This window comes from Hypomesus transpacificus, unplaced genomic scaffold, assembly GCF_021917145.1.
Source record: "Hypomesus transpacificus isolate Combined female unplaced genomic scaffold, fHypTra1 scaffold_27, whole genome shotgun sequence".
NCBI classification, from domain to species: Eukaryota; Metazoa; Chordata; class Actinopteri; order Osmeriformes; family Osmeridae; genus Hypomesus; species Hypomesus transpacificus.
Genome location: NW_025813796.1, coordinates 2,140,319 through 2,153,699, shown reverse-complemented (window position 1 = coordinate 2,153,699; position 13,381 = coordinate 2,140,319). Strand labels below are relative to the sequence as shown.

At 44.9% G+C, this 13,381-nt stretch overlaps 1 protein-coding gene across 2 annotated transcripts in view; it reads right to left on the bottom strand.

The window, feature by feature from the left end:
• Positions 1 to 1,865: 1,865 nt before the first annotated feature.
• The window catches only part of LOC124463145 (LIM/homeobox protein LMX-1.2), a 47,639-nt gene continuing 36,123 nt past the window's right edge, over positions 1,866 to 13,381 (bottom strand). For both annotated transcript variants that reach the window (XM_047014908.1, XM_047014907.1), the window contains 6 exons: positions 8,007 to 8,239; positions 6,513 to 6,691; positions 6,268 to 6,345; positions 5,971 to 6,037; positions 4,289 to 4,447; positions 1,866 to 3,155 (listed from right to left, as the gene is read on the bottom strand). In XM_047014908.1, the coding sequence (XP_046870864.1) occupies positions 2,998 to 3,155; positions 4,289 to 4,447; positions 5,971 to 6,037; positions 6,268 to 6,345; positions 6,513 to 6,691; positions 8,007 to 8,239 (874 nt within the window). In that variant the 3' untranslated portion in view covers positions 1,866 to 2,997. The remainder of the gene's footprint in view (positions 3,156 to 4,288; positions 4,448 to 5,970; positions 6,038 to 6,267; positions 6,346 to 6,512; positions 6,692 to 8,006; positions 8,240 to 13,381) is intronic.

The following is a 13,381-nucleotide window of genomic DNA, read 5'->3' as shown; positions in this document are numbered from 1 at the left end:
AGAGAGAGAGAGGGAGAGCAAGACTGAGAGAGGCCGCAGTTTATCAAGACAGATCTGCAGCAGGAGATGGAAAGAGGGCTGGGGCGGTTGCTCCAAACTGATCTGCTGTCAGAATGATGAAGGAGCTTCCCAGGTGTTGCCTGACACCTCAGATAGCAACTCCCCCCTCTGGCTACTCTATTGCCAGCTAATTCTTATGTATCCTTCTCTTCTTCCCTTTCTTCCTTCCCCCCTGTTCCCTACTTTCTCTGGCCTTTCCCCTCGTTCTCTTCTCCTCGATTTTTCTTGGTTGATTGCTGTTCCACCCCCTTGTTTTGATGTTTATACTCAAACCATCTGAACTTTTTTTTCCCTTCCCTTTCCTTTCCTTTAAAAAACATCTTCTTATTAATTTTGGGGTTAGCATAAATTTCAAGCCGAATATTTTTTTGGGGGTTTACATATTTCAAAGTCATATTTCATATACCACACCTAAGAACATGTCTCCTGGAACAGGTTCTAAGTGATAAAGGTCAACACCTGATGGTGTGACTCATTTTTCAGAAAGGAGAACGCATTCTTTATCATGACTAATTTTATGAAATAATTGTAATTTATTCGACATAATTTGTGTTTTTCGTCCTTTTCGAGAGATGAAACGTCATTTTTGGTATTTTACTACAAGTAAATGTATATGTATGTTGTATATGATGCAGAAATTCTGGGTCCTAATCAGGTCCAGCTACATTTTCCATATGAGTGGTTATCAAAACAAATGCCACAGACATACAATTACACCCTCACTAATACCCCACCCCCACACTCTCTATGACTTGCACTCGGCTTTGGTCATAGAACTGTTTCTCACAAACCCTTTGGAAGAAAAGAGTTACCAAAATGGACAATTGCCTTTTAAGGTGAATACTGGAATGCTGAAAGGTCAGCTATGTACTTCTTTCTTTCACTTATGCCATTTCAAGCATACCTTTATTCGATTTTAATACAGTTAATCAATTTATGATTGAACTATTTACTACACTTTACAACAGTTTGTGAACATGCATTGGATGGTGACAAAAATGACATTCCTTGAATACAAATTTGACGGCAATAAAAATGTCAAGCTCAGTTTCAAGCTTCTGTATTTACCAGTCCATGAAGCCACAAAAAAAGGACTGTGAAGCCAATGCCACCACAGAGGACTCACAGGAAGGTGTGGTGGCCTTGTTTACGATCCTCTAGAGACCATCATTACAAAGTGAGTTTAATAAACAGCTGTCTTGACCTCTTGGCCTCCGGGCCCCCTTGTGAATGATCAAATACTGCCTCCTCGCTGCCCACAGTTTAAGTCTACCGAGGCCTTATGAAGAACGCTCATCTTTAAGACATCGTCCCCTGTAGTGCCGGCTAAAGCTATTAGCTTGTCTTGATTATGCAAGGCCCCGTGGGTGCTCTCCTGGTGCCATGCTTTCTCCTAATGCTTTTTAGCCCCTTATGGGCACTTATTATCTAGCTGACTGGGGTCATGGAACCACTATAGCTTAACATAGGCCTTTTGTCGTGTTGTAGATCATTCTTAGATCACGTTAGATAACTAGTTATTTTACCACAGGAATTACATGCATGTTGAGTAAGTAGAGGTGCAGAATCAATACATGGCTTACCATTGAACGTCATTGTTTTTCTTTATTGTGATATATATGTGGTCTTAGCTTATTAGCACTATTTCTTAATTGTTTATAACTACTGAGAGTTTCATAACTCTAGACACATTTCATAATTCAATAGCATGTTTCTACAATTGAATCCTCTTTGGTGCAAAATACTGTTTTACGATAGCAACACAAGAGCGAAGAAAAAGACAAAAAAGAGAAAACATTGTGTTTTGGGGATTTTATTTGTAGTACCAACAAACTTTGGTAATTTAGCAATATCAGCATTAGAAATGCACTCTCAACAAGGTCTCAGTGAGCTTGTAACAAATAAATAGCACAGTGATACTGATTTACAGCCTAATTTACACAACAACAAAAATACTACTATAAATTTCATAATCAAAGGACAAAGTAAGTCATCATAATGCTTCTCACTACTTTACATTGGGATCCTTGCCTTTTTAAATAAAGCTTTTTCAATTTCTGTACCACTAAGCATGTTGGCGTTAAATAAATAGATTGCTGTCCATTTCAACATGCAAAACTGCTTGGTTTTTGAGAATGTTCCACATACACTATATACACTGAACAAATAAAACAACAAACAAGACGATCATTTTCTCCTCCTCTCTCTTTCACAGAGTCTTTAATATCTTACATCCAATAAGCTTAATGGCTAACATATATGTCATCAAAATGATCTATGCTTATTGTAGTGTCAATAAAGAAACATGAACAACATATACCAACTTTAAACACTGCAATATCCAATTTGGTGTTGTTTTAGTGTATACTTTGATTCAATATCCTGCTTGTCGTAAAGCTTGGTCCCATGCACGGAGCTGGACTCATTTCTCTGCTGCATTTTGGTTGGACTCTACAAATCAAAAATCAGTGACTTGGACTAAGTACATAATAATAAACACTTATTCCTTTTAGTATTATTGTAAAACAAATATCCAACTTTCCTCGGCTGTACAACAGTGGACTTCAAATTGTCTTGTCCCAAGCACAATGGACTTAATTCTTATGATTTCTTGTTTCTTTACTATACAAAAGGCCCACGAACAATATTCCAATATCGTACTGAACCCTGTAGGTAATGGAGCTTCGGCCGTCTCTCCATCACAGGGGGAGAGAGAAAGTGTCCAATTTCAGTTTCAAGTTTGTCCTTCTCCGTTTCATTCTTGGCTCGGAGCCAACGGCGGGTCAACGTTTATTTTTTTCCACAACTCGCTCTTGAATTGCTTTTCTTCAAACCTGCTGTTCTTTTCTTGAGGCAAAGACTTGTTTTATGGCTGTACAGTTGTGTGTACTGACTGCGTGTCGACCTCCCCCACCCTCGTTGACCAGGAGTCGGCTTTCAGGAGGCAAAGTAGGAGCTCTGCATGGAGTAGAGGCGATCGATGGGGTTCCCCACCCGCGCCTGCAGGGAGCCCACGTCCGAGGCGGCCATGAAGCAGTCACTGAGGCTGGTCAGGGACGTGTCGCTGTCAATGTCATGGAAGATGGAGTCGTTTCCTGTTAAGACAACACACAAAAACAAGAGTCAAACAGAGCAAAGATAGGCTATGTGAACTAGTTTGACAAATAAACAAGAGTGATTTGTTTTTCAGGAAAATAAACCGAGCTACAATTTCAAAAATGAGTCTCGGTTGTCATCTAAAATGACACAATAATGTTAGTGGCTGTCCTTGGCAATAATATTAGATGAGCCTTTTGCTGTTAATGTGACATGTGTGGTTTAAACTACCTAATTGCACCTATTGCCAGCTGAATCAAAGTTATGTTCGCCCTTCAATAAAAATGGCAGATAAAAAAAGAGAACAATGAGCATTACAGGCAGCCTGTGGCCCACTGGCAGGACCAGTCGAGTGTGTGTGTGTGTGTGTGTGTGTATGTGTGTGCTGTTCCTAGTGGCACGTGGCACAAGTGTTTAATTGCTGGGATGAGCAGGCTTGTCTCCTGGGTGTCGCTGGCTTTATTGGGACGCTCCAGATCTAAATGACAGCGTTACATCAGGACAGAGACAGCTTGATGGCCCATACATTTTTAATCAGACACCAGCATTATTGGTTAGCCCCCTTTGCAGCCAATAAAATTGAAGGGGGGGGGGGGGGTACAAGTTTGGTGAGGGATGACATAATTTGGGTGAATGTCAGGAGACAGGGCTGATGATTTGGCCAGAGCGGTCTAACAACCATCTCGTATCTGAAACTGAGTGCAGAGCCTAGCAACATCCTTTGAAAACGAACAGCTTCCATTTGCGGAAAGAGAGCCTGTGCAAAGGATCCATGAGGTCCAAACAGACCTAGTCCTCTTGGCTTGACTAATATATTCAAAATGTGCTTTGTTTTATACTTATTATTGTACATGTGCTTGTCTTGCTTTGTATGCTTTAATTTGAGTAAATCATTCAGTGGGGAAAATACAAGGCTATAAAAAGGACCTTCGATTCATAGAGATCAAAAATGCTACACCAGGTTAACTGTGTGCTGCTCAACATTATGGATTCATGTGTTAATATAGTCAATTGTGTTTGTCGGCGCACGCGTGTCATTGAAATGGCCGTGGGTGAAGGTTCATGTGCGTGGCGTGTGTGAGGGTGTGTACATTCTGCCTGTGTGTGTGTGTGTGTGTGTGCGTGGGCTCACCATAGGGGTTCATGTGGTCCCCAGGCATCTGTGGGGGGGTGAGGCCCTGCTGGAAGGGGTCCGTGCTGTAGCCGTTCTGATCCATGGCCACCAGCTGCTGGGGGGGGCCCAGCGGTGTGTAGGAGCTCAGGAGGCTCTCCATACGGCCTGAGATCACTTCTGAAGGCAGAGAGAGAGAGAGAGAGAGAGAGAGAGAGAGAGAGAGAGAGAGAGAGAGAGAGAGAGAGAGAGAGAGAGAGAGAGAGAGAGAAAGGGGATGGGAGTATAAGTCTGTGTGGGTGAACGGTGGGTGCGAGTGACCCCGTCTCGCCCACGGGTGCCTGCATGCACGCGTTCTGAAAGGCGTTTGAACATGTACCGCCTCCAGGGACACGCGCCTCCACCTCAGCCCAGGTGACCCCCCCCGACGCAGATCCACAAACACTCACCCACTTCGCTTTTACTTGCTCCCCCCCCCCCCCCCTCCCAAAAATGAACTTCCAACACTTCATCAAGCGCCGACTGGATCTGCACGCACGACACTCATTACCGCGAGTGAGGCGGCTGTAAAACCCCTGTTTGTATATCGTTTTATGGACGGACCAGCGATTCGCCAGACCAACAAACAAACGTGTCCTTTCCGACACGTACTGGTACTTATCTAAACTGTCTTTCATATCCTGACTGTGCCCCAGGCAGCTCAACCCCCGGCAGCCGCAGGGAGCCATGCTGATAAGACAACAAGTATCCAAATTTACAACACCCCCTTGCGTCGCTGTTATTACACTGGGGCGCGCGTCAAGTTAGCGAACCGCGCTAATGTTATTACACATTATTTCGGAGGTCTCTTTCATTAACTATACAGCCCAACTGTCATTTGTGATCTGTTAAAAGTCCCATTGTTCTCTCTTGACAAAGCAAAACGGTTGGAGAGGGTATATTGTGGGTCGCAGCGTGTTGCGTTGGAAAACTTTGGAGTTATTCAGTAGTCATGGAAAGCTGTGATGTTTTTCCTTTTAAGTGTGTATGGTACAGTATGTGAAAGTTTCATAGCCATGGTGGAGTTATATTCCACCCTATAAAACCACCGGCTGAAATAGAGAGTGACTGTGTTGCCACAAATCCCCAAAGGTGAAGTCTAACACCAGTCAAAAGCACACAAACACACAAACAAACACCCACGCACATACATTCGGTACACTAACACTGCTAGTGGAAAAAAAACAGGTCTCAGGGTCACGACCCTGTAGGGACATTGGGATGAGGGTGATATTATGAGCTTGAAACGAGAAGCCTTGCTGTCTTTAGCCCCTGTCTCAACCTCTGTCTGGTATTACAGGTCAAGGTCATCACCGCCGCAATTGTGGCTCTCGCTTTTCCCCCCACGCAATATAAATTGAAGTCTATGGGTTCAAAAGGAGGAGAGAGGAGGGATCAAATCATATTGGCTGGAATAGATATTGTTAAGAGGTCTCTGACAAAGCAGCGAGTCCCTGACTCTGACCATTTGAGAGAAATCCTGACCATGCGATGGTCTATCGTGGACTAGCAGCGATCTAACAGAGCATGGTCACATCCCTCTGGTCTGCCTCCCAGGCGAAGGAGAAGTCTGGGTTCTCTAGTCAACAAGCCACCATGGGTTCTAGTAGTACTGTGCACCCATATGTATACAGTATTACACATACAAACAAACTCTTGCTTACCTTGGCCTAGCCTTTGGGAGTTCTGTTGCTCCTGCTGTTGTTGCTGTCTCCGGGCTAGCTTCTTCATCTACAAACAACAGAGGGCAAGTTACAGAAAGAGTTGCCATAAAACCGAAACAAATGTTGGGGGGGAAAAAAAACGAAAAATGTTGCTTTCCTGGAATTGCAAGTAAGAAAACATTTGGAAGAATGTCTACGCGGAGAAACGGATGGCTCTGTATTCTAACTGTAGAGTAGGTTACAGTCCCAGTAGGTCTGGAGCAGTTTATTTGCATTTTGATGATCCTATTGGCTTACCTTAGCTCTTTGGTTCTGGAACCACACCTGGACCACTCGCACACTCAGACCCGTCTCGGCCGCCAGCGTCTCTCTCACCTAGCGACCCCAAAACATCGGAGCGTTTTATTGGGTCATTTCAAAGACAATGAATGAAGCATGCCTTGAAAACATTTCCATTACTACTAATGCATATGACGGGCCTTCCGTGTGGTCGCTCGTCGATGAATCCAAGGAACTTGACATGACAAGACTTGAGCGCTCACCTTTCGGCAAGGTTTGGAAGAGACTTCGAAAGAGGCCTTGAAGGCTCTCCTCTGCTGGGTGGTTAGGATGGTGCGCGGTCGCTTGGGCCTGCGCGGATCCTTGCCGTCGTCACTGCCCTTCCCGGGGCCCCCAGAACCCTTCTCTGGCTTCACGTCCAAGTCCTCGTCCTCGCTTTTCTCTGTAACGGTGGCAGGATAGATATCGTTGGTGAAAAGGTTCCCGTATTACATCGCTTTCAGAGCTTTAAGCCGGCTTTATGGGGGTTCATATTTAAAAAGATGACTGTGACGGAGAGATGAGATTGAGATGAGATAGCTTTTAATATCGTTTGGTTTTAATGTGAAGTTTAGGAACTTTTCATATTACGTTGGAAGAAGAACAAAACACTGGGTAAAATGTATCACCGTTGTCGTTAGTGAGACCAAAAAAATCTGCTCTTTCATCATCATGGTGGGACACACTGTTTTCGAACTCTCTTTATACATCTTCTCCGTCTTACAGCTTGCATCTATCATAATGGTTATTACCCTTCAGAGAATGCTATTAAACCAGATGGGAAATAATTGTAAATGAGGAAGCATTGATGTAATCCACAATGATGGGCATGTGTGAGACTGTGTGTGCAGTAGGGTGCTGTTTGAAGTATGTGGAAATCGTTTTTAGTGGGTGAGGAGAGTTTCTGCAGATCTTGTGGAGGAAACTTTAAGACCCCAACCTAAAGGTTTCTTTGACCACTTCCCACTGCTTCACAGCACGTGCAACCACTCAGTGTTTCGTTTCTTTTTGTAGCTGAAAGATAATTGTTACCATGACACATTAATCTAATTAAACCTCTCCTGAATTTGGGTGACTGTCTCACTGTGATTAAATCTCAACCAACCAACTCTATCAGTTAGCTTAATACGACTCTAATTGTGTATGGGTTATTAATGATATTACTGCTTGACTAAATCTGAATAATACATGACCAATACATTAGGGTTCTAGGTCTTAATAGCCCCAATAGGTGTTTATATATTTCATAGTTGTGTAGATCCATGCCATGAAATTCGATTTAAATGGATAAAGACACACTGATGATGCTAAGGCATACATTTAGTCAATGTGACAAGGCCTCAAATCAGATGTTTATTTGTGCTGGAATCTAAACCCGATGGCTCTTACCATGCTGGTCTGGCACAGTGAGTATGTTGGAAAAATAGACAGATAGATAACTGACGGTTACACACAGCCCTTTTGTCACTTCTAGTGAATCAACTATTTGTTCCCAGGTTCTCACGTAGGAGCGTTGATTTCCATACCGATACTGTGAAAAGCGGTAATGACAGTCGGTAGATCATGGCATTGAAAAAGTTCAAACCTGAGGCTAATGCAATTCATTTTGATCGTGTGTCAGCATTTGACCCTGTCAGCCACAGTTCCGTGGCGGAAACGACCCCAGAGAAACCCAAACCCCAGAGTTTTGCCTTTGCAGCTTTGCTCGGCAGGCTCACCTGAGTCCGAGTTCTCCGGGCTGACGGAGCTGAGCAGCTCCTTCTCCCTCTCGTAGTCGCTCTTGCAGAGCAGCTGGCCCTCCTTCAGGACGAACTCGTCGCCCTTGCACAGCTGCCGCTCGCACACGCAGCAGCTGAAGCAGCCCAGGTGGTAGACGCTCTCCAGCGCGCGCATCACAAACTCGGTGGGCGCGATCTTCTCCAGGCAGCCGCTGCACTTGGTGGCAAACAGCCTGAGGGGGAAGCGCAAGGGGAGGAAAGAGGGTTGGTTTAGAGGGGTAGAGAAGGTGAGTGCGCGAGTGTCTGCTTGGCGGGTTTTCTTGTCCGCTCGTGGGGAATCACTGGATGTTGCTCCTGTCGCTGCCCCCGAAAACAAAGCAGAATGACGCAAGCTCTGTGGCTTTCATCTCCGATTGAAAGTTTCCCTTCTCGCTGGAAACCCCACACGACTCCCATCCGTTAGATAGATTTTTTCTGAACTATAAACAGCAAAAACATTTTATATCCAAGTTCTATTCTGAGATGTTGAGCTTGAACCTAGGTAAACTTGCATGCTTATGAACATCATGGTGTAATTTGCTTAACTGTGTAATAGAAGATGATGCGTGGGACAAGATCTTGCGACTGCCTTCCAAAATTTCATTTGTAACAGATATAGAGAGTCACAATATAATATCTTACATAAGGTCTACATTTCGCCCTATATCTATAGCAAGTTTACAACAGGAGCCTCTCCAAATTGTCCAAAATGTAGATCTCATGTAGGTACAAGGTTGCATTGCTTGTGGGAATGCGAAAAAACTAAAATATTTTGGAAGGCAGTATGCACAGGTATCAGTACAGCAATAGGTCAGCAGGTATCATTAGACCCACTTCTTTGTCTGCTTGGAAATATCCCTGTTTCTCTTAAAAATAATGAAGATGTGATTCAGTCGCTTTTAATGCTAGCGAGGAAAGCCATAATGGTGAAATGGGTCGGTGAGGACCCTCCCTCTGTTTCCACATGGAAATCTCTCATCTTGGACGTCGTGACCCTGGAAAGACTCAGACACTACATTAATGGACAGACTCAGCTTTTTCTGCAAAAAGGGAGGAAACCACTGGAACTGTTGGGACTGGACTATATTTTGAATTTGAATAGATAGAAGTAATGTTTTACAATGATCACAAATTTGTTATGGATACAATGGAAATGGCTTTGTTACATATTGTACTTGTACTGCTGTCACTGTTAAAACAAGTATCAAAAACATATCTCGCTTAACTATTAATAACACCTTTACTAATTTACTATATGGACCGGTCTGGTAGCAATGTTTTATGTTTATTGTTGTTTATGGTGTTGTTTGTACATTTGTCTTAAAAAAAGAAAAATGTAATAAAAAGAGCTTTAAAAAAAAAAAAGTTTCCCTTCATTATGCCCATGTGCGTTTGATATGTATGACCGTGAAAAGGGCTGGGGGGGGGGGCTACGTAACACTGGGGGTGCGCTCAGCTACTGAAGCCGGCCGACCACCGCGAGACCCCCGCCCCCCCCCTTTTTCCTTTTGACGCCCGCTCAACTGTAAAAGCACCACCTCTGGGGCCTGCAACGCTCCGTTTGAGCCTGATTGTGGGCAGTCGGCAGGCAGGAAAAGACAAGGGCCTCTGGAGAGGTGCGGGGGTGGGGGGGTTCTGGTGTTAAATGATTTGAATTGGTCAATTTGCATCGCAGACAAGGGCGAGCACTCTGATGGGCGGGCCAACAGAAAAGCATCACTTCTGCCTTTTCTCGCTTCCGTTCGTTCTTTCGCTTTTGATGTCCGACAGAGTTAGCGACGGCGGAGGCAAGCAGGTCGCTTTTTGGGCTCGGCGAATGGATTACAACTCCAAAAAGATGTGTCATGCAATCAATTGTATTCAAAATCTTCTTAAACCGATACATGAAATCGCATCCATATGTACATTTAGAGCACAACATCTTATTCTAGGAATCCTAGGGACCATAACTCATTTCTACCTATTGTTTGCTCCTAGAAATGGTTTGCAAGCACACAAAAGAGTGCTGCATTTTAATGGGATCGTTGCTGGACAACCAGATACATTTGATCCGGGCCTCATCATCTCTGTCTGTCCACCATCCATACAAGCCAAGATGCGAAAGACAGAAGAGGCTGTTCTATCAACTGAGAATCAGCTTACAGAAAATCAGTGACATTGATGAATAGCACAAATAAAACAAATCGAAACAGTAAAGCAGAGCCTGAAAAGCTTTTGTCGGCAAAGATTATACCACGCTGTGGAGATCGAAGGCCGATAGGCGATGCGTCACAGGAGATTCCTGTCACACTAGACGTCTAGTGTGTCGTGGAAAACCGGACATCCACAAAAGGCGCTGTTTGGTTATCTGCGCTCGTTACCATTGTGCATGTTTGCTCAAAGGGGGGGATACTGCAGCTAATTATTCAGAGACAGATGCAGGTGCTGATCTGGAAGCGGCAGAAATTGCTTTTGTTAACAGCTGCGGTCGGACATTAGCTGGTTTTGATCTTGTCAAATTGTTTCCTCTAAAAGGCCCCAAAAAATCCTACTACCAGGCGGCCAGACTCCCTCCCAATACCTCCCTGCAGTCCTATGCATCTTAAACATGGCAAATATTCCCCTGTCATCCTGCAGACAGTGAGCGTACCCGTCTAATACGCAGAAACCACAGGACCACTAAGCTACCAGCTTCATCTCCCACAGGCAGCTGCTGATTCAAGGCCGCTCAGAGTCCCCAACCGATTACCATGCCTCATGAATATTACAGGCAGGTGCCCAGTGAGGCACACAGTGAGCCAGTGCAGAGGGTGCATGCCCTTTGGGGTGTGCGTCTGCCTGTGTGTCGTGTGTGAGGTGAATTTCACCCCGACCCTGCCCTGTGGCAGATCCGTATGCTTATGATAATGACCATGGAGAGTTTCTCTTTAATAACGCGCTCAGCATCTGTAATATCTTTGTCCCGCCGGGAACAACGGCACCTCAGGGCCGACGGGCGCTCAGTCGGAGAGATGGATGGAGACTGAGAGTTAAAAAAAGAAGTGAGGGACAGGAAGAATTATAAAGAAGGAAAAAAAAAATACGAGTGAGATCTGTGTGTTTCTTCTCGTAAGGCTTCGAAACTGTCTGAAAGGCCTGTTATTCTTTAATCCTTGGTACTGCCAGGTGTGCATGCTGTCATAAGGCCAAATAGATATCACAACCAATACCACCAAATAGTATTAAAAGGTGAAAGGTTAAGACTCCTGGTCTAATACAACACGGGGAAGTGCTACAACTTCCCATCGATAGAATAAGTCTCCTTTTCTGAACCCTCTATTCTTTCCCTTCTTTATCTCTTTTCCCCAACTGGCTAATCTTGTTGGCTATTATTTTTTCACTTCCTCTCTCTGTCACATTGCATTATTATGGGCCCTGTAATTCCCATTTGTCCCTCGAGGAATCTTCCTGTTCCGCATTGTCCCCAACTTTAATCCAGACTTTCCCCTTCAGCCTTGGGGCCCCCTGAACCCTATTCTCCACGGGGTTGGTTTCGAAATATCCATGCATGAAGCCCCCCGCTACGGCTGCTGCCCCTGACACACCACGCCCTCCAGGGGGGGTTGGGGGGCGCACTGTGTGTGGACGCGCATGTTAGCTAAGAGACAGGAGAGAGGTTCACTCAAGCTGGAAGGAGAAGTGAACCCTTTTTTGGGAGAAAGAGGAGGGAGAATTAGGAGGGCGCGCCAGACCGGGCACACACACTGTGTGTGTGTGTGTGTGTCAGAGGCCACCTCTTCTCAGCACATAGCCCCCTCACTCAGGCTCCTGCTGCTCGTCACAAGCAAACAGGGTCGGGCCTCCAAAACAGAGGCCTTTGAATGACACAAGCACTGCATTGTGGGGGAACCTAATCCCACTTTAATACCTTTCCAAGTTTTGGCCTATGAAGAAACTCCGTCTTTTGGGCTGGAGGGAAAAGGGGTGGAGAAAAAAAAGCGTGGCTGTGAGAGTGTGGAGGATAAACCGGGGTGGTGTGGAACTCTCTTCTCTGGCCTACTGGTGAAGAGGATCTGAGAGAAGCATCATGACTAAATGCCAGGGGGGGGGTTGGGGGTCCTGGTTTGATAAACTGACAATGCAGCACAGCCTAGAAGGAAGAATAGAAGCAGAGCTTGTGTTTATAAATTCAGTGGTTGCTTTCCAGTCCTAGAGGCAATATAAGAGCATGACTAGCATTTTGTCAAAAATATCCTTGAAGGTGGCGATGGGACACTGGTGGCCGTGCCGGAGTGAGTGGATTTGTTCGTACGCTGCAGTAGCTGTGAAGCTAACGGAGATAGCTCAAATGCTACAAATTCAGTCGAGCCGGTGCTGGACGTTGCAACACGGGTGACACTCAACCATTCAGTGACTAGGTCATGAAAGTCAACAAACGTCAAGTTATTTGTGCACGTCTGCATGCATGTGTTTGTTGACATCCAGGATACACATCCTTCTCCACCCTGGGCTAGCAACACACACAAGGTATAGTCCTGCTCGACGGCCTCCCACCATGCTCGGAGCCACCAGGGTTGTTGGACACTACGCTGCATCAAATATTGACACAGGACATTACCCAGAGGCCTATTCTCACCGTGACGACCCCATCCTCTGTGTAGGGGAATGGAGTGTAATTCCTTAGGATGACCAGAACAGACTTCCCACTGGGAGTACTGCCTCTCTGGCTTTTCTTTCTCTCTTTCTTTCTCTCTTTTGGGGATGGACAACAATGTTAAGACTTTGTCCAAATGAGTTTTCAGTGTTGGAGCGACAACGTGCAGTCGAGGGTTTTCTCATGTAAGACCGTTGCCGATGCCAGATGTTAGCATCGGTGCTGCGCCTTCAGGAGTGTTCCAGTCGACGTTTACATTAAGAAAAACAAGATAACAACTGCTGCTTTAGCGATCGCCCTGCTTCGACTTGTTGACAAGGCAAAAAAAGTAGTTTGCGTTTGAGGCAGATGACCGTGGCGTTATAATTAATCCGCAGAAGCCATTATGCAAAAAATGCTACCGCAGTCTTCAGACCAAGGGGGAATACTTCCAATTTAGCTAAGCACCTGAAATATCGTAATCTGGATTTGTTTAAAGAATTCAAGGCAAGTTCTGATTCAGTTCCAGAAGAGGCGCAGCACCGATGCTAACATCTGGCATCATACAAAATAAATCAATGTTCGTTGAAGTCGTGGCGAAATTCTGAATACATCCAAAGAATGCTCTTTTTCTGTTTGTTTAATCTGTCATACTAAAATACACGTAACATGATGTTTGAGACGGTGGGCACATGTGTTACAATGGCTTATGTACATAGTTTAGGTTAGCTGTAGTTTTAACGTT